Genomic DNA, 21,966 nt, shown 5'->3' with positions numbered 1-21,966 from the left:
GGTAAATTTAAGAAAATTGAAATCGTATCAAGTATCTTTTCTGACCACAACACTATGAGACTAGATATCAATTACAGGAAAAAAACTGTAAAAAATACAAACACATGGAGGCTAAACAATACGCTACTTAATAACCAAGAGATCACTGAAGAAATCAAAGAGGAAATAAAAAAATACCTAGAAACACATTACAATGAAAACACAGTGACCCAAAACCTATGGGATGCAGCAAAAGCAGTTCTAAGAGGGAAGTTCATAGCAATGCAAGCCTACATCAAGAAACAGGAAAAACCTCAAATAAACAACCTAAACTTACACCTAAAGCAATTAGAGAAAGAAGAACAAAAAGTAAATAAATAAATAAACCCAAAGTCAGCAGAAGAAAAGGAATCGTGAAGATAGATCAGAAATAAATGAAAAAGAAATGAAAGAAACAATAGCAAAGATCAATAGAACTAAAGGCTGGTTCTTTGAGAAGATAAACAAAATTGATAAACCATTAGCCAGACTCATCAAGAAAAAAGGGGAGAAGACTCAAATCAACAGAATTAGAAATCAAAAAGGACAAGTAATAACTGACACTGTAGAAATACAAAGGATCATGAGAGATTACTACAAGCAACTATATGCCAATAAAATGGACAACCTGGAAGAAATGGACAAATTCTTAGAAAAGCACAGCCTTCTGAGAGTGAACCAGGAAGAAATAGAAAATATAAACAGACCAATCACAAGCACTGAAATTGAAACCGTGATTAAAAATCTTCCAACAGGGGCTTCCCTGGTGGCGCAGTGGTTGAGAGTCTACCTGCCAATGCAGGGGACATGGGTTCGAGCCCTGGTCTGGGAAGATCCCACATGCTGCGGAGCAGCTGGGCCCGTGAGCCACAATTACTGAGCCTGCGCGTCTGGAGCCTGTGCTCCGCAACAAGAGAGGCCGCGATAGTGAGAGGCCCGCGCACCGTGATGAAGAGTGGCCCCCGCTCGCCGCAACTAGAAAAAGCCCTCGCACAGAAACGAAGACCCAACACAGCCATAAATAGAAATAAATAAATCTAAAAAAAAAAAATCATTAAAAAAAAAAAAAAAAAATCTTCCAACAAACAAAAGCCCAGGACCAGATGGATTCACAGGAGAATTCTATCTAACATTTAGAGACGAGCTAACACCTATCCTTCTCAAACTCTTCCAAAATATAGCAGACGGAGGAACACTCCCAAACTCATTCTACGAGGCCACCATCACCCTGATACCAAAACCCGACAAAGATGTCACAAAAAAGAAAACTACAGGCTAATAACACTGATGAACATACATACAAAAATCCTCAACAAAATACTAGCAAACAGAATCCAACAGCACATTAAAAGGATCATACACCATGATCAAGTGGGGTTTATCCCAGGAATGCAAGGATTCTTCAATATATGCAAATCAATCAATGTGATAAACCATATTAACAAACTAAAGAAAAAAACCATATGATCATCTCCATAGATGCACAAAAAGCTTTTGACAAAATTCAACACCCATTTATAGTAAAAACCCTCCAGAAAGCAGACATAGAAGGAACTTCCCTCAACATAATAAAGGCCATATATGACAAACCCACAGCCAACATCATTCTCAATGGTGAAAATCTGAAATCATGTCCACTAAGATCAGGAACAAAAGAAGGTTGCCCACTCTCAGCACTATTATTCAACAATAATAGTGAATAAAAGCCACAGCGGTCAGAAGTTTCAGCCACATCAATCAGAGAAGAAAAAGAAATAAAAGGAATCCAAATTGGAAAAGAAGTAAAGCTGTCACTGTTTGCAGATGATGTGATACTATACATAGAGAATCCTAAAGATGCTACCAGAAAACTACTAGAGCTAATCAATGAATCTGCTAAAGTAGCAGGATACAAAATTAATGCACAGAAATCTCTTGCATTCCTATACACTAACAATGAAAAATTTGAAACTGAAATTAAGAAAACACTCCCATTTACCATTGCAACAAAAAGAATAAAATATCTAGGAATAAACCTACCTAAGGGGACAAAAGACCTGTATGCAGAAAACTATAAGACACTGATGAAAGCAATTAAAGATGATACAAACAGATGGAGAGATATACCATGTTATTGGATTGGAAGAATCAACATTGTGAAAATGACTATACTACCCAAAGCAATCTGCAGATGCAATGCAATCCCTATCAAACTACCAATGGCATTTTTCACAGAACTAGAACAACAAATTTCACAATATGTATGGAAACACAAAAGACCCCGAATAGCCAAAGCAATCTTGAGAAAGAAAGACAGCTGGAGGAATCAGGCTCCCAGACTTCAGACTACACTACAAAGCTACAATAATCAAGACAGTATGGTACTGGCACAAAAACAGAAATATAGATCAATGGAACAGGACAGAAAGCCCAGAGATAAACCTACGCATGATATGGTCATGTCATCTTTGATAAAGGAGGCAAGAATATACAATGGAGAAAAGACAGCCTCTTCAATAAGTGGTGCTGCGAAAACTGGACAGCTACATGTAAAAGAATGAAATTAGAACACTCCCTAACACCATACACAAAAATAAAAACTCAAAATGGATTAAAGACCTAAACGTAAGGCCAGACACTATAAAACTCTTAGAGGAAAACATAGGCAGAACACTATGACATAAATCACAGCAAGATCCTTTTTGACCCACCTCCTAGAGAAATGGAAATAAAAACAAAAATAAACAAATGGGACCTAATGAAACTTAAAAACTTTTGCCCAGCAAAGGAAACCATAAACAAGATGAAAAGACAATCCTCAGAATGGGAGAAAATATTTGCAAATGAATCAGCAGACAAAGGATTAACCTCCAAAATACACAAGCAGCTCATGCAGCTCAAGATCAAGAAAACAAACAACCCAATCCAAAAATGGGCAGAAGACCTAAATAGACATTTCTCCAAAGAAGATATACGGATTGCCAACAAACACATGAAAGAATGCTCAGCATCACTAATCATTAGAGCAATGTAAATCAAAACTACAATGAGGTATCACCACATACCAGTCAGAATGGCCATCATCGAAATATCTACAAACAATAAATGCTGGAGAGGGTGTGAAGGAAAGGGAACCCTCTTGCACTGTTGGTGGGAATGTAAATTGATACAGCCACTACGGAGAACAGTATGGAGGTTCCTTAAAGAACTGAAAATAGAACTACCATATGACCCAGCAATCCCACTACTGGGCATATACCCTGAGAATACCATAATTCAAAAATAGTCATGTACCACAATGTTCACTGCAGCACTATTTACAATAGCCAGGTCACGGAAGCAACCTAAGTGTCCATCGACAGATGAATGGATAAAGAAGATGTGGCACATATATACAATGGAATATTACTCAGCCATAAAAAGAAACAAAATTGAGTTGTTTGTAGTGAGCTGGATGGATCAAGAGACTGTCATACAGAGTGAAGTCAATCAGAAAGAGAAAAACAAATACTGTATGCTAACACATATATATGGACTCTAAAAATATATATTTGGTTCTGAAGAACCTAGGGGCAGGACAGGAATAAAGACGCAGATGTAGAGAATGGACGTGAGGACATGGGGAGGGGGAAGGGTAAGCTGGGACAAAGTGAGAGAATGGCACTGACATATATACACCACCAAATGTAAAATAGATAGCTAGTGGGAAGCAGCCGCATAGCACAAGGAGATCAGCTGGGTGCTTTGTGACCACCTAGAGGGGTGGGGTAGGGAGGGTGGGAGAGAGATGCAAGAGGGAGGGGATATGGGGATATATGTATACATGTAGCTGATTCACTTTGTTATACAGCAGCAACTAACGCAACAATGTAAAGCAATTATACTCCAATAAAGATGTTAAAAAAAAAAAAGCTCACTACAAATTTTTCTTGGTATTAATATTTACCACTAATCTTTTCTCCTAATAGAGGTAATAAAAACAGGGGTAGTATATAGAAAATGTGGGTCAATAAGAGGTAATGATGAAGAATTTCTTAGTCCTGGCATTTTTTCCCTGACCTTAAGCTGTTGCACTATTCTACTGTTTTAATTGAAGTGTAGTTGATGTAAAATATTATATGTTATATGTGTACAATACAGTGATTCACAATTTTTAAAGGTTATACTTCATTTTTAGTCATTATAGAATATTGGCTATATTCCTTGTGTTATACAATATATCCTTGTAGCTTATTTTATACATAATAGTTTGTACCTCTTAATTCCCTATCCGTATATTACCCCTCCCCCTTCCTTCTCCCCACACTGTTAACCTCTCATTTGTTCTCTGTATCTATGAGTGTTTCTTTTTTATTTGTTATATTCACTAGTTTGCTGTATTTTTAGATTCCACATATTAGTGATATCATACAGTATTTGTCTTTCTCTGTCTGACTTATTTCACTTAGCATAATACCCTTCAAGTCCATCCATGTTTGTGCAAATAACAAAATTTCCTTCTTTATTATGGCTGAGTAGTTCTCCATTGTGTATATATACACATCTTCTATATCCATTCAATTGTTGATGGACACTTAGGTTGCTTCCATATCTTGGCTATTGTAAATAATGCCGTTATGAACATTGGGGTACTTGTATCTTTTCAAATTAGTGTTTTTGTTTCTTTCAGATATACACCCAGGGGTGGAATTGCTGGGTCATAACTGCTACACTATTCTTACACTCATTGATGGCATTCAACTGAACTTGAAATTAACATGCTATTCATAGATATCATCATGGCAAGGACTTGTAAGCTCCATGGATCTTCCTCCAAATGTCCATGTGGCTCATAGTTTATATTCTATATTTCTTACATTAGTTTAGGGTAGCTTGCAACCATAGTTTAAAGAAGCAACAGTTCAGCATTCTGTTTCTGGATAAAATACTAATAACTAAATGGAAATCTGGATCCACACACGTTTAAAAACAGATTACGCAGGCAATCTGAAACAAATTGTTGTTGCATACCTTGTATCTTCAAGTGGTTGAACACAAAGTAGGTGCCCTATAAATACCTGCTAAACTGAGTCTAGGAACAAAGAGTCTCCTGATCCCTGGACACAGGAGCTCAGGCGAATAGCTAATCAGCGGCACCACTGTCAAAGGTATAGAACTCTCCCCCGCAAACATGCAATTTTCATCCTTTGCGTGATTATTTTAAAATTTTATTTAATTTTTTATTTTTATTTATTTACTTATTTCTGGTTGCGCTGGGTCTTCACTACTGTGTGCGGGCTTTCTCTAGCTGCGTCGAGAGGGGCCTACTGTTCGTTACGGGCTTCTCATTGCGGTGGCTTCTCTTGTTGCAGAGCGCGGGCTCTAGGCACGTGGGCTTCAGTAGTTGTGGCATTTGGGCTCAGTAGTTGTGGCTCACAGGCTTAGCTGTTCCATGGCATGGGGGATCTTCCTGGACCAGGGATCAAACCTGTGTCCCCTGCATTGGCAGGCAGATTTTTAACCACTGCACCACCAGGGAAGTCCCCCTTTGCTTGATTTTAAACACTCTACACTCATACAATTCTAGCTCATGTAAGTATGTTACATAAATGATTTTTAAATTGTTATAATGAATGTAACACTAATTGACATTTAAAAAAAACGAACAGTTAGCAGATATATTTCTATCACACTTATCAAAGCTACTCAAAGAAGAAATTCGGGATTTATGCCTTTAACAAACCACTTTAAGGGCAAGGTCTGATAATATACTGTGTTCCTAGTACCTCACAGATCCTAGCACTGAGAGGGCAAACACCAATGACCCTTCAAATAGGATGTAAAATATCTATACACGCTGCATTCCAAACCATACATTTAAAAGACAATTACCACTAGAGGGCAGTCAAGATCTAAGCATGTATTAAAATTACAAGTTTTTTATAACAAGCTATGAAGGAAGGCAGGCTAGTCTCTTGAAAATTGTATACGTATCTTGAATCCTTCAGGTGTTATCTGTATAATAATCTTAAAAAATCATTGATATTAACCAGTTATCCTTTTAACCTGGTATAATTTCTAAGTAAGCAATTCAAATCTCAGTAAAACTTTGTAATGAATAAAAATAAATGACTTTTTCAAATGTTTTAAAATATTATTTAGAACAATTCTCCAAAAATAGTATAATTCAAACATTGAGTTCATATTCATTCTGGAATACACAAATCATCATTCTGCTGACTAACAGAAAATAAATGATAGCCTTGACCAATTACATAAGGTTAGATTCAGTTTTATCAAAAATTTTATGTCCTTAACTTTTTTAATGTCAGCAAAAGCAGTACAGTCAATTACAAATTAATGTTTTAAATCTTATCTTAGTGATCACCATTTTGCTTTATTCCATAAAATCTCACATCTATCTATTAATTTCCATTTTTCACCATCCTTGTCCTGAAGATCACAATATTCCCAAAGCCTCCCAACTGGTCTCTCTGTCCAAGCACTCTCCCCCTCCAATCTGTTCCTTCCCACTGTTGTCATAGTTATTTTGTTGTTCTAAACTCTGATCACAAATCAAGTTTTTGCTTTAAAACTTCCTGGCGCTAGAACTCCTTGTACAACTTTACCGTATTTCTCAACTGGGTTTTCAAAATATTCCATATTTTAGCCTAATCCTTCTACCTCCATTTATTACTGTTCTGTCCTCACTTAGACCCTATAATTTAGCCTAACTAGACAATCAATTTCCCCTCAACTCTTTCTAAATTTTATGACATCAGATATACTTTCCCTCTGTCAGGAATGTCCTTTCTCCCACCAACCTCTTCTTGCTGCTATTTTCACCTCTTCAGCAGCTAACTCAGATGCCATTTTTTCCCCTTACTGATTCCTCCAATTGGAAAATGAATCTTTCTTACGTATTTTCCATATACATCAATTTAATCCCTACTAAGAGGTAGGCGGGCTCTTGGATTCCAGGACACGCTGGTGAACGAAAAACAGGATCTCAGGGAATTCCCTGGCAGTCCAGTGGTTAGGACTTGGTGCTTTCATTGCCATGGCCCCAGGTTCAATCCCTGGTCTGGAAACTAAGGTCCCGCAAGCCACGCAGCACAGCCAAAAAAAAGAAAGAAAAAAATACAGGATCTCAGCCTCCATTGTGGAATATTTTGCACGAGTCTCTCCGTTCATTAATCACATAACTTCAGTAAGGCTGAAACTTGTCAATCAGCTATCAATGGTTCTGTCTTTAAATTCTTAAAATGCAGAAACCATGCCATCCTCTGATCACCATTTTTCCTCCCAGTTTTCTCATTTCCTTATTCAAACACATTCACTCTTCAAACTCATTAATTTCCTCTGCGGCTTCCGTTCCTTATCTATACAGCTTTCAGTACCTTCCTGCTCTATTACTCTTCTCCTCACTTGCTCTGTTAACCCCAATCTTTGTCTAATTTTACTATCTCATTCTCACCATCTATACTTGCTCTGCTGAGCTTGCTGGAAAGCACACGCACACAACAAACTGGCACCATTACTAACTCAAAGTCGCTAACCTCAATTGGACCATTAATGTTTCTCTGCTTTTTATCTCTCTGAAACTTGCTCTCTGTCCCATCCCACAAACAACTCTCTCTAATCTTTACTGCTGAGTGACATCAGAAGGAATAGCCGAGTATGGACCTCCAAAACTACTCTTCTCCATAAAAGCAATGAGAACAATGGAAAAAATGGTCAAAATCAACTTTTTCAGAGCTCTAAAAATTAATCAAAGGCTGGCAGCAATCTGGGGAGGGTTTATTCAATAAAAAATGGCTCAATATGCTGTAAGGACAGCAAGCTTAGTGGTGCTTTAACTTGACTTAGTGCTATTCCTTTCTTCCTAGATGCACAGTACAATGAAAACCAATAGGCCTTCAATTAAAGTGAAAACCAGCAAGCTAGAAGCCTCTGGAGGGGAAAGAGCAGAGTGGAGCTCCTCCAAGCCCCATTCACAGATAACTGTCATTATTTCACCTTTCTGGTAGTTCCTTGGAAAATTCCACTGGCAATACTTATCTTTATTTGACCTGATTTAGAGTTCGCCCATGCAAACAATCTTTTCCCCAGGGTCATTTGTTGAAAAGCAGAGGCCATTTTTTAACACTGCAGCTGCTTGAGGTGGCGATAACAGCTGAGGCAAACAACAAGCTGTCTAAAATACTTGAAAAGAAAAGCTGGGGAATGAGATATCCACAATAGGGTGTGAAAAGTTTCAACATAATCCTGGTGATCTAGCAAGCCATGCTCACGCCCAGGGTTCTGGGTTCAGGAAAAGACCTGAGAAGGCCTTAAGTTCTCACATCTGGAAGACCCTGAGGTTCTGCAAAAGCCGTAAGTGAAGGCTGAGGTGGAGACTGGCTGGCTGTGTGTCCAAGGCATCTCCCAACATGCACACAGAGTCCCTCCCTTGACAAAAGCTGGGAGATTTATAGGTCCCATTTATGGAAGTCTCTGTCGAATCACAAGCTGACCACTAAGCTGATGAAATAAGAGATTTCAGCAGCCACACATGACAAACAAAACATCCTCTACCGAACTAGTTAAGAAAATTCATTAAACAAATAAGTAACGACAATTACAACAAGCACAATAACAAACCCTGAAGGGAGAATCCAGAGTTGCCATATTATACTATTTAAAATGTCCAGTTTTCAACAAAAATAGTGAGACGTGCAAAGAGACAAGAAAGTACATCTTATATACAGGGGGAAAAACGTCAATAGAAATTGTCACTGAGGAAGCCCAGATATTGGACTAATTAGACAAAAATGTTAGGTCTCCCTTTTATACAAGGCCAAAGCCTTTACCCATGTTGTGAATTTCATTCCCCCACCCCCAATCATCCTCAGATCATACTTCGTCAAGTTCCTCTCCTTTCCTTTCAACTCTCCTTTCCTCTGATTCTTTTCCTTAGCATTTAAAAATGTCCAAATTTCTCCTATTTAAAAAAATGAAAATTTTAACCCTCTTTTTTTCTCTAGCAATAGTCTCAGCTTCATATATGTGTGTGTGTGTATGTGTGTGTGTGTGTGTGTGTGTGTGTGTATACATATATACATATGTATTGAGCCTTGGTTGCTCTGTCTAGTTGTCTCACATGCATCTCAAACTCAACATATTTAAAATCAAACTCAGAATCTCCCCAATTTCCCATCTCTATCTGCTCCAATTCCTGTGCTCCCAGTGAATGTGAAGGTACTCACCAGCTACTAACCCAGGAGCCATCCCAGACACATCCCAGACACTCCTTTGTCCTTCCACTGATTCTATTTCTAAATGCCAAACAATTCTGTCCTGTGAATTCTGTGAATTCTCTCTATTCACAGTATTGGCTAAAATCAGGTCTTCAACACTTCTCATCTATACTTCTTTTATAGCCACCAAACTGCTGTCCTCACCTCTAATTTTGTTCACCTTCAGCCCATTCTCCAAAGAGCCACTGGAGTAATTCTTTTAAACAGAAAACCCTCGTTTCAGTCTCTGTCTTCTCTCCTTCATCTCCTCCTGCTTCTCAAACTTCACTCTATATTCGGCCATGTAAAGCTATCTGATTCCCACGTGCAACCCTCCCTTGTCACTCCAAGCCTTTACACAAACCATCCTCTCTGTCTGGAACACATGAACCTCACTGATTCCTACTCATTCCTCTAAATTTCACCCTAGCTTTGATGGTTTTAAAACATGTCTCCAAATATTTTGTCACACTTCCCTTCAAAAAGTGTGGGCTTAAGGGTGCAATGCATTTAGTGACTCACTTCCAACAAACAGAATATGGCAGAAGTAATTGTAACAGGCATTGAGGCTTCCTCCTCGCACTATCTCTTAGATTACTAACTCTGGGGGAAGCCAGCTGCCATGTGAAGGCACTGAAGCATCTCTCTGAGGAGGTCTACATGACAAGGAACTTAGGTCTCTTGCCAATATCCAGAGACAAACTGAGTCCTTTAACCAACAACTATGCAAGTGAACTGTCTTAGAAGCAAATCCTCCAGCCCCACTGAAGTCTTCAGATGACTGCAGCCCTGGCCGACTTGATAGCAACCTCAAGAGAGGCCGTGATTCAGAACGACCAGACTAATCCACTCAAATCCCTAACCACAGAAACTTTCAGATAACAAACATTTGTTGGTTTAAGCCATTAAATTTTAGGGAGGGGGGTATTTGTTACACAGCAGAAGATAACTAATACACCTCCTTTATGAAGATTTCTCTGACACCACCAAGCTCAGTTAAATCCTCTCTGCTTTGACACTTGGGCATTAATGTTTACACTGTATAAAAGCATTGACAATTTAGTCTACCTTCCCTGCCTATCCTGAAAGCTACCTGTGGGGAAAACTGTCTTATTCATTGTTGAATCCCCAGAACTAAGCACGGGAGATGTTCAATAACTATGTATTAAGATCAAATGAAAATGAGGATGATTTGAAATATGGAAGCAACATGAAACCCAAAGATGGATTTAGTAATATAAGCTCCTTTTCTTCCTTCTTGAAATTCATGTAAGTCACAAGAAAGCAGGTAACCATAAGGTAGTAATGCATTGCCTCACAGAGGTGTCAAGAAGATGAAATTTTATTATGGTTGTAAATAATATAAAACACTGTATGTCATCAGAATAACATCTTATCCAGTATCCTCCTGAATGCAGTTCTCACTAAAAGTGAATATATCAGATCTGACACAGTTTATGCCCATAATTGATAATGTTTTTAAATATAATCATCATTATTTTTCTCTGGCATACACTGCTTATTTCTTTGTACAGGGCTAAATGTATTCTCCTCCTTGAATATTGACCACAATTAACTATTTCCTTAAAGATTTAAGGTTATTGTTAGAGCCATGATTAATCATTTCTCTGAGCTATACAGTGGGCTTCTTTCTTTCCTGTTTTCTCCTTAATTCACTGGCTGTCATCTATAACTTTGGAACTGAGTCAGCCTGACTTGGGCAGCACTTTTTCTATGTAATTTTCAACAAGTATAAGAAAAGCAATGGTGGAGGAAAGACCTATAAATGTAAGTAAGACTCTAGACACCCAAAATATAAATATTCATGTGGGAAGGAATGAAAATAAAATTGGGGGATATCAAATGGTTGATATGTCAGACTCTAAAACCATGGTTGATTTTTCCCCAAACCTTTATTATTATCATTATAACATCTTCCAACAGAAAAGATATAGACTATCACCTCTCTTATCTAATACTCTCTAGGGAGACACAAAGTTAGAAATAAGCTCAAAAACTTCTATGACTACTGTACCCTTGTTAGGTATTTATTGTACTTATATTAGGTATATACCTAATAGAGTAGTTGAATCAAATATTTTAAAAGTATGCAGGGCTTCCCTGGTGGCACAGTGGTTAAGAATCTGCCTGCCAATGCAGGGGACACTGGTTCAATCCCTGGCCAGGGAAGATCCCACATGCTGCAAAGCCACTAAGCCAGTGCGCCACAACTACTGAGGCTGCACTCTAGAGCCCGTGAGTCACAACTACTGAGCCCACGTGCCACAACTACTGAAGCCCGCACACCTAGAGCCTGTGCTCCGCAACAAGAGAAGCCACGACAATGAGAAGCCCGCACACCACAACAAAGAGTAGCCCCCACTCGCCGCAACCAGAGAAAGCCCTCATGCAGCAATGAAGACCCAACACAGCCAAAAATAAAAACAAATAAATAAATTAATAAAAATTTTTTTAAAAAAGTATGCAAAAACACTGGAAAATGCTATACTACCCTAAGGTATTATTAATAAACATTTGTATGCCTGATACATCCAATTGTTCATTAAAGAGTACATTTAATAGGTAATTACAAAAAGAGATTGTGGCTTTGTGAAACTAGGAGTCACTATGACTAATGATTGAAGTTCTCCATAGAATGCCACAATCACTAAGGAGATATTAGACACAGCCACTCATAATTATGATAGTTTACTAATAATAATCCACAATTGATGATGCGGGAAGATAAACAAATGTCTGAAAGTTTAACTAAAAAAAAATAAGATCAATTAACTCTTTAAAAGATTTACAAGTCTTGGGCTTCCCTGGTGGCGCAGTGGTTGAGAATCTGCCTGCCAATGCAGGGCACACGGGTTCGAGCCCTGGTCTGGGAAGATCCCACATACCACGGAGCAACTGGGCCCGTGAGCCACAATTACTGAGCCTGCGCGTCTGGAGCCTGTGCTCCGCAACAAGAGAGGCTGTGATAGTGAGAAGCCCGTGCACCGCGATGAAGAGATGGCCCCCACTTGCCACAACTAGAGAAAGCCCTCGCACAGAAACGAAGACCCAACACAGCCATAAATAAATAAATAAATAAATAAAGACTTTCTATTAAAAAAAAAAAAAAAAAAAAGATTTACAAGTCTTCAAAATTAGCAACGTCTGCTCCATGGAAGATCTCATTTAAATAATGAAAAAGCAATCCACAAAATGGGAGGAAATATTTCCAATATCTGACATAGTTCTTATACCCAGAAAAACATACATATATGTTTATATATATAAATACATACATTTTCACAGTTTAATAAAAAGAAGACAAAACAACCCAGGTTTTTTAATGGCTAAAAGATGTGAACAAACACTTCATAAAAAAAGATATACCGATGGTTAACGAGTATAAGAAAAGATGCCAACATTATTATTCTTAAGGAAAATGCAAATTAAAACTACAATAAGATACCATTTCACACCTACTGTAAGGGCTAAAATCTGAAATTCACTACCAATTCTTGGCCAGGATGTGGGAGCAACTATACCCTCACATATTGGTCATGGGAGCATATGTGCAGAACTGTTTGGAAGTTTCTTGTAAAGTGAAATGTACGTTTGTCCTATGACCCAGCAATTTCACTTCTATTTACCCTAAAAGAAATGAAAGTACGAATCTGCACAAAGACTTGTCTACAAATGTTCACAGCAGTCTTATTCATAACAGTCAAAAACTGGAAACAACCCAAATCTATATCAACAGGAGAATGGATTAAAAAAACTGTGGTTTGTTAGTCAAATGGAATGCTACTCAGCAATTAATTTTGTGATACTTGTGAAAACATGGGTGATCACAAAAACAGTATATTGAGGGACTTCCCTGGTGGTCCAGTCATAAAGAATCCACCTTCCAATGCAGGGGACGCAGGTTTGATCCCTGGTTGGGGAACTAAGATCCCACATGCCTCGGGGCAGCTAAGCCCATGCGCCACAACTACTGAGCCCACGCGCCTCAACTAGAGAGCCTGCGTGCTGCAAACTACAGAGCCCACGTGCTCTGGAGCCCACCCACCACAACTAAAGAGAGAAAAACCCACATGCCACAACTAGAGAGATGGCTGTGCACTGCAACCAGGGAGAAGCCTGCACGCCGCAATGAAGAGCTCACGCTGCAATGAAAGATCACACGTGCCGCAACTAAGACCCGATGCAGCCAAAATAAACAAATAAATACATAAAATAAAATAACAAACAAAAACAGTATGTTGAGCAAAAGAAGTTACATAAAAAATATAGTGATTACTATTTGATGGGAATGTAAACTGATACAGCCACTATGGAGAACAGTATGGAGGTTCCTTAAAAAACTAACAATAGAACTACCATATGACCCAGCAATCCCACTACTGGGCATATAGCCTGAGAAAACCATAATTCAAAAAGATACATGTACCCCAATGTTCACTGCAGCACTATTTACAACAGCCAGGACACAGAAGCAACCTAAATGTCCATTGACAGATGAATGGCTAAAGAAGATGTGGTACATATATATACAATGGAATATTACTCAGCCATAAAAAGGAATGAAATTGAGTCACTGGTAGTGATGTGGGTGAACCTAGAGTCTGTCATACAGAGTGAAGTCAGTCAGAAAGAGAAAAACAAATACCGTATATTAATGCATATATACGGAATCTAGAAAAATGGTACTGATGAACCAAGTGGCAGGGCAGGAATAAAGACTCAGACGTAGAGAACAGACTTGTGGACACGGTGGGTGGGGAGGGGAAGGGGAAGCTGAGACGAAGTGAGAGAGTAGCACTGACATATATACACTACCAAATGTAAAATAGATAGCTAGTGGGAAGCAGCCGCATAGCACAGGGAGAGCAGCTCGGTGCTTTGTGACCACCTAGAGGGGTGGGATGGGGAGGGTGGGAGGGAGGCTCTAGAAGGAGTGGATATGTGTATACATATAGCTGATTCACTTTGTTGTACAGGAGAAACTAACACAACATTCTAAAGCAATTATACTCCAATAAAGATTTTTAAAAAATATATAGTGATTACATTTATGCAGAGTATAAGAAGAGGCAAAATTAATCTGTGATGATAGAATTTAGAAAGTGGTTACTTTTCGGGGGCAGAGGGAACTTTCTGTGATGAAGAAAATGGTCCCCATGTTTGTTTGGGTGGTGGTTTCTCTCGTGTATACAACTGTCAAAATTTACCAAATTGAACACTGAAGATCTGTGCATTCTATTATATAAAAATTATACCTCTTTTTTAAAATATTTTAAAAAGAACAATTAGCATTGAGGGCTTATTCTGTACCAGACAGCTGTAGAACTCTTCCCAATTGTTGTGTCTTGACTTGGCAGGGTTTTACTGTTTATCCATCCCAGGGGCCGTGTGGACTGCACACCCTTTAAGACAGGGATATTTTCTGTATCTTGCATATCTAGTAGTATCTGCTTCATAATAAGATCTACCAAGTAATTGTTGCTATAAAGCTGACTTCAAGATACATTACATTGTAAGAAGTTACATTATGATTATGAACATTATTGTTATTAAATAGGTATCTAATTTTATTTGTAGCAAATATAAGGATTCAGTAACTACAATGAACTGTCCAGATGTTAACTACATACTGACTCAGCTCAAAGGACTGAAATCTGGGGTTGGGATCCTGCCTCTACCATTTAGCAAATGGGAAGACACAGAAGTATCTGAATCTGTTTCGTCATCTGTAAAATGAGCATAGTACACAGACCATCCTCACAGAGTTACTGTGAGGATTAAACAATAATTGCAAAGGCCTTCTAAACACTTGTTACACATGATAAGCACTATATAAATATTACCTATCATTACTATTTAAGATTGAATTCCTATACACAGATACTACACTGAAAATATTAGTCATTAGAGAATATCTGACATAGATTTTTAAAACTTTCTATCAAAAAATACAGGCACTACAATGAAACACACAGAGCTCATGTCATTTTTGGCAACCTTAAAATATGGATATTAACACCAACTCAAACTATAGGAGCAAAGGATTAAGGCGTCAACCGTCTTAAACCATATTCTTAAAAGGTATTATTCAAAGGAAATATTGTTCTTCAAGACCCTTTAAAAATCCATTTATTCAACACATATTTATTGAGTGCCTATTCTAGAGTGTTTTCCTTAAAGCAAAATATTGCACTAATTAACTACTATGGCCTATATGTAAGAGTCTAAACAATGAAGGTTTAGAAAACACTGGCTCCCACTATAGGTTTACTCCCATAAACAACTAAAACTAGCTCTTCTGAAGCAGAGCTGCTGGGGTAGGTGGGAGTGAGGGACAAAAACAGAATCACGGAGTTAACTGCTCCCTCAGACTCTTCGGGAAGGTAAACCCATTTCTTCCCCTTGCGGAATCACTGCGGTCCTGAGCCACTCTGCTGCAAGATGAGCTAATCCTCCAAGTGTCCTTCAGGACAAAAAAATGCTCTCAACTCCTGGCCTCAATTACATACTTCGACTGAAGGAGTCTATCTTGCACACTCCCCCTTTTATTCACGCATTTGGCTTTAAAGAACTTACTATGTGATTTTGCAACAAGAGGAGAAGAAAGCGAAATGAAAATACCATGATCTTGATCGGGCGCCTCCAGGTTGTAGCCGTACCCCAGCAGCGTGCGCACGGCCTCACGGAGGCTGTCCTTGTTGGATTTCTTAGTTCGGTCATCTAGAAGGGCATAGGGAACCAGACGAGGGTTTCTTCTGTTCTTTACATCCTACAGGAAGGCAAACAAGGCACATGATCATCAAAGAGTGACCAACAGCATTTGGAAATGAGACAGCCACCAAATACATCCAAATATAAAGCATATGAAGGTAGATACTGTGCCTTCTACCTTCCCTTTGTCTTCCCAGGCTGCAGGAGTTACTGAAATACTATCAGTATGAAAGATTTAATCAAGTGGGTAACTGCATCAATTTAAATCAGGCCCTCTCCATGAGAAGAAAATGTAAAAATAACAGCGGTAACAAAAGCCGACTTTAAGGATCTCAGTAATCATCTTCCATCTGCCCTGGTCACAAGGCAATGGGCTAACTTAAGAGAACCTACCATTTCCTTGCCAAGTTGACTGACAGGTCTTTGTTACAAGAAGAGCCTAATTATTACCCGACATCTGATTTTTGAGTCAAAGGACAACACCAGGCTGCTGTCCCTTCTTCAGAGAAAACTCAAGTGCGTGGGCGGCCATCCCATGACCTCAAATAGCTTGGAAAATATGCATTAAGTTGATTCCATCAACTGGTGAAACTAGGTAATACCAGGAATACTGAAATAGCTACAAACCTCACAATTCGTCTTTTACAAAAGAGGCCCCAAGTTTAAAACGTGATTAAAATGGTGTTGACCAAGCAAGAAGACAGGCTATCTTACGACCTTGGAAAAGGATATCTAATTTACTCGTAAGTACAAAACTTAATCTCATGGGAGGTGGAGATGCCCCAGGGCTGCGAGTCTTCAGGGCTCTAACATTTAAGAAATTACTTCTTTCCACTCACTCACTGCTGCCGGTTTTGTCAAACTTTCCATATTTCAGGAGGCATACTTGATTCTCAATTAACCTTAGCATGAAGAACAACTAAGAGGCTGTGGATATTCCCAAACCTTCTCCAAAAAAAAAAAAAAAAAAAAGGTATGTGGTGGGCAGGGTTTGTTCTGGGTGGGGAAGAGCAAAGAAAACTGTTTCCTAATTTCTTCTTCCCCCTCCCTAGCAAATCTGTAGTAAATACCTCATCCGGACTATGTGACCATCTCCTGACACCTGGAGTCCAAATCATCTGGGTCGCCTGATGGGGAACCCCACTCCGAAGCCACCCCCAAATACACAAGCAGCGTAAACAGAGTGCCTGCACTGCCAGTGCAACTTCAAGACACATTACCCAGCACCCCTCCCTTTCAACACTCGTTGTTGCCCCCCAACTTTTCGTGTAGAGAAATTAAAAGGCCTCCGATGAATCACACTCTCTGGAAATGGTGTCCTGGGAATCTGATTGTGAAAAGAAGCTGCCCTGGGGTTTCCACGTACACAAGTGCTTGAAATCAAGTGTGCTAGAGAGGCAGAGAAGAGGGACCTCAAGCAAATGCCTGCTCTCAAGGAGTTTACGACCTAGTTGTGAACCAGATTATGTTAAGGAGAGGGCGATGAAAAATTAAAGACAACGCTCATTCAGATAACCCAGCAAACGTGTGCTCTGTCAGTGGGGAATGGGGTGGAGGGATGGAGTGGGAGCTGGGAGAGGGGATGGAGAAACGGTTCCAAGGAGAGCTCTGGCCAGCTCAGACAGAACCCTGTGTTTTTATGAGGAGGATCCTCATGCACAAGGAAGAGGCGGACACCAGGGGGGGGTTCTGGTTTGTCCCACAGAGTCATGTGGTCTGCAAGGCAAGTGAGCGCTCCTTTGGCAGAGAGCAAATGTGACCCCTTATCCCCCTGTGGTATATGGTTCAGGTTCATACACACACACACACACACACACACACACACACACACGCACACACACACATACACACACACACACTATGCTCAAGTGGATTGAGTACCGACAACCTCATCAGTTACAACCAGTTTAATTCAATATAAAAATAGCTTATTTTAGGAAGTAAATCAAGGCTCTCTGAGTTTTCTTTAGCCTTGCAAATGACAAAAGTCACCGGTTAAGAAGAATTTTGGAAACATATTTTTCAAACCAACATGTAGCCCTTATCCTGAACCATGACATAAGCTTATATGTAATAATCCAGTTTATTCCTAAAAATCTTTAAATAAGGGCACTGCCCACCATGAGCTGGCAAGAACCACTGTGATAAGGAAGAGAAGAATTTGGGCTCTGGAGTCAAAAGGCTTGATTCCAACCTGGTCCTGCCACCTGGCTAGCACTGGACAAATTGTTCTCAAGCTCCCTGTACATCATATGTGAATTGGCCATAAAAATTGTTCATCCTTCTTGGAACTGTTGCAAGAGTTAAAGAAGAAAACAGATGTAAAACTCTATGCATAGTGACTGGCATCTTATAATAGTAGCAAACTATTCTATATTATTTGTTAGGTGAAACGCACTGCTGTAGCCTTTCTTATACATAAGTCATATAATGAAGTTTCATAATTCAGTGAGGAGGAAAACAGTGGCACAGAGAAAATTAATTTAAGTAGCTTTCCCAAGGTCACACAGTCACTAAGAGGCAAGGCTAAATTTGCTCTGCTTTGCTATCTCAATACAGACCCAATGACTGTTAGTTATTCCTGTGAGTGCAACCATTAATAGAAATCCATGATTCTGAAATCCAGAAAACTCAGAAAAGTCGGTTTTTTTTTTACTAAGTTTAACAAAAACTCAGTTGGTGGCGAAAATGATCTGAATTGATGCAAGGCTGTGGATAATCTTTACTTATCCCTCTTGGTATCATCAGCCTACACTGCTGAACAAAGAATAATTTATATATAGTCCGCTGCCCTGCTGAGGGCACTAGGTAACATGATCAATGTATCACCATTCTGAAAACCAAGAAATATCTGGATTCTGAAATTCATCTGGTCCCAGGGGTGTTAAATAAGGAATTGTGGGACCTTCCCGGTGGCACAGTGGTTAAGAATCCGCCTGCCAATGCAGGGGACACGGGTTCGAGCCCTGGTCCAGGAAGATCTCACATGCTGCGGAGCAACTAAGCCTGTACACCACAACTACTGAGCCTGCGCTCTAGAGCTTGCGAGACACAACTGCTGAGCCCGCGTGCCACAACTACTGAAGCCCGCGTGCCTAGAGACCGTGCTCCGCAACAAGAGAAGCCACTGCAATGAGAAGCCCGCGCACCACAACTAAGAGTAGCCCCCACTCGCCGCAACTAGAGAAAGCCCGCATGCAGCAATGAAGACCCAATGCAGCCAAAAATAAATAAATAAATTAATTAATTAAAAAATAAATAAGGAATTGTGGACCTCTTCTATTATTAGTTTATCTCGAACTTCTCGTATTTCAAAAGCTTCTCCTAAAATACAATCTCAGAGAGAGAAATGCCACAAAACCACGTTATAAATCACTGGTCTAGTAATATTCACTGCGCCCCTCACGATAACAACCAGACTTGAGGTGGTCTGACTTCTTGAATCAAGCGTTTCTGTGCATATGTACATTAAAGATATCTATATGATGTGAGTTTTACGATGGTCATTACTTAATCTCTCCTGTTACAAATTATACTAATTCCTACTTAAGTCAATCTCAGAGTACGTGCTGTAGAGCTAAATCCCCACGTACCTGTTGGATGCCATAGGTCCAGCCCTGCCGGATTCGATCCCGGGCCCACACGTTATGAGCATTTTCCGCCAACTTGTCCACCATCGCCTCCTGAGACGGGGTGAGCTTGATAAAGCTCAGGTCCATCGGGGCAGGCTTGTATCCACTTGTCAGCTGGTAACTACAAAGCAAAGCCAAAGAAATATATAATGGGCCTGTCCAAAAACAGTCAAGGTTGAAAAATCCCTACAACAGTCTGTTAATTCCAATTGTTCCTAATTCTTATTGTTCCATAAACCACAGTGGTGACCAGTGGTAATGTGTCCAGCAAGCCTGAGCCCCTTTCACTTAAGCTAAAAACTCATCCGGTGCAAAGGCCACACAATCTTTATGTTTTCATTTTCACATCAATAAAACAGAAATGAGGCAACACCTGTCTCTCAAAGTTGAGAAGGATTTATCTTTGTTTGTGTTCCAAACAGTTGATGCTTTTTTACAGGATAAATCAAAGTATCGGTAATTAAGACATCTGATACATTTCTCTTCCTGTTAAGTCCTCATTTATCTTCAACATTTACATGTTATATTAAAGTAATATTTATTTCATAAATCAGCGTATGCTTTCAGATACTAGCTATTCATTATTCTACAGGGGAGTTTTAATGCACTTATACATTATTTCCCTACTGCTATTCCTAGTTACATAATTTAGGAAGCCTCAAGATAAGATAAGACACTAGGAAATACCAGGCATATAATCATCTAAAATATGATTAAGGCCTGGATTTTAGGGAACTCATACCAGAGACTATTTCCACACTCTGAGCCGGAGAGGAAAAGTATTAAAACAAGTATAAGTTTTAACCTTTGGGGAGAAATATAAAATTGAAAATAAAAAGTTTTCAACAGACATATATTAGGGCAATAGGAATGCTCTGCTACAAACACACACACACACACACACAGAGCTGTCTCATCTATTTAACGAGAGAGATTGGCACGAAGTCTATTGTACAGTTGCTTCTCTTTCATTCTCTGTCATTGTCGTGTCCCCTACAATCAACCATGCTTTGAGGTCAGGATCTGCTCCTGATCCACTTTTCTAATTGTCATTATACTTAAAAGAGTGCCCGGCAGAGAGCAGCCTTTCAGTCTATAGTTTTTCAAAGAATTAACTTTATTTACAGAATGAATATAAAGAGACATCTATCTTCATCTCAAAGATTCTCCTTTGGTGCAAACAAAGTAAAGAAAATTCACCAGATAATTAAGCTAAGTTTAAGAAATTATCAGAGCATGAGAAAATGGTCTTTAAGATAAAACTATACATAATCTTTCTTCTTCTAATTATTCTGGGCTACGGCTAGTCTGATTACAAGGTAAGCTCCTTAACAGCAGGGAGTTGAGAACTGCTTTGCTCCTAGCTATCCCCAGGAACTAGAATAGCGCCTGATACGTGGTAGATATTCAATAAAAATTTGTTAAATGAATCCATGTATGACAGCAATAAATAATGTAAGGTTGAATAAAGTTGACTTTACCTTAAATACTCCTACTTCATTATAAGGCATCTTCTATTTTATAAATGATTTGTCTATAGGCAAAAGTTTTAGAGAATATTTTGTTTGGTTTAAAGAGATCAGATTGGCCTGGCAACTGCAAAAATTATGGCTAACTACCACCTTATGTCACTTCATTTACATCCACGAGCTAAATTTATTGACATGAAGTTTTGTTCTGTTTTAAATCAGAACTCTGTATGTTTGGGTAATTATCAATATTTTTTTCTTTGTTTTTCTATAAAGAAGCCACATGGGATTTTTTTAATCACTCACACAAATCACTGTATTTTATAGAATTTTGATGTTTAAATGGACAAATCTGTCAACTGCAAGCACAGCCTATATACAAATTCTCACTCAGAAAATAATTTCTTCAAGAAAGAGCTCTCAATGCATTTCAATTGCACCAAGCCAGCATCATCTAATTTCCAAGTTTAACATTATTTGCTGGAAGCAGGGTTGGGGGTAATGATACAGAATTTGGTCTTTTGCATACAGCTGGCCAGTAAGCAAATGAAAAGATGCTCAACATCACTAAGTATTAGAGAAATGCAAATCAAAACTACAATGAGGTATCACCTCATACCGGTCAGAACGGCCATCATTAAAAAGTCTACAAATAACAAATGTTGGAGAGAATGTGGAGAAAAGGGAACCCTCCTATATACTGTTGGTGGGAATATAAATTGGTACACTCACTATGGAAAACAGTATGGAGGTTCCTCAGAAAACTAAAAATAGAATTACCATATGATCCAGCAATCCCACTCCGGGCATGTACCTGGACAAAACTGTAATTAAAAAGATACATGCACCCCTATGTTCATAGCAGCACTGTTCACAATA

The 21,966-nt window shown here is 39.0% G+C and overlaps 1 protein-coding gene across 7 annotated transcripts in view; it reads right to left on the bottom strand.

The window, feature by feature from the left end:
- RYR2 (ryanodine receptor 2) overlaps positions 1-21,966 on the bottom strand; it is a 429,286-nt gene that overhangs the window by 269,314 nt on the left and 138,006 nt on the right. For all 7 annotated transcript variants that reach the window (XM_057530902.1, XM_057530903.1, XM_057530904.1 and 4 more), the window contains exons 21-22: positions 19,580-19,739; positions 15,897-16,044 (exon numbers count right to left, since the gene is read on the bottom strand). In XM_057530902.1, coding sequence (XP_057386885.1) covers positions 15,897-16,044; positions 19,580-19,739 — 308 coding nt within the window. The remainder of the gene's footprint in view (positions 1-15,896; positions 16,045-19,579; positions 19,740-21,966) is intronic.

This window comes from Balaenoptera acutorostrata, chromosome 16 (genome assembly GCF_949987535.1).
Source record: "Balaenoptera acutorostrata chromosome 16, mBalAcu1.1, whole genome shotgun sequence".
Lineage (NCBI taxonomy): Eukaryota > Metazoa > Chordata > Mammalia > Artiodactyla > Balaenopteridae > Balaenoptera > Balaenoptera acutorostrata.
This window is presented reverse-complemented; position numbering and strand designations above follow the sequence as displayed.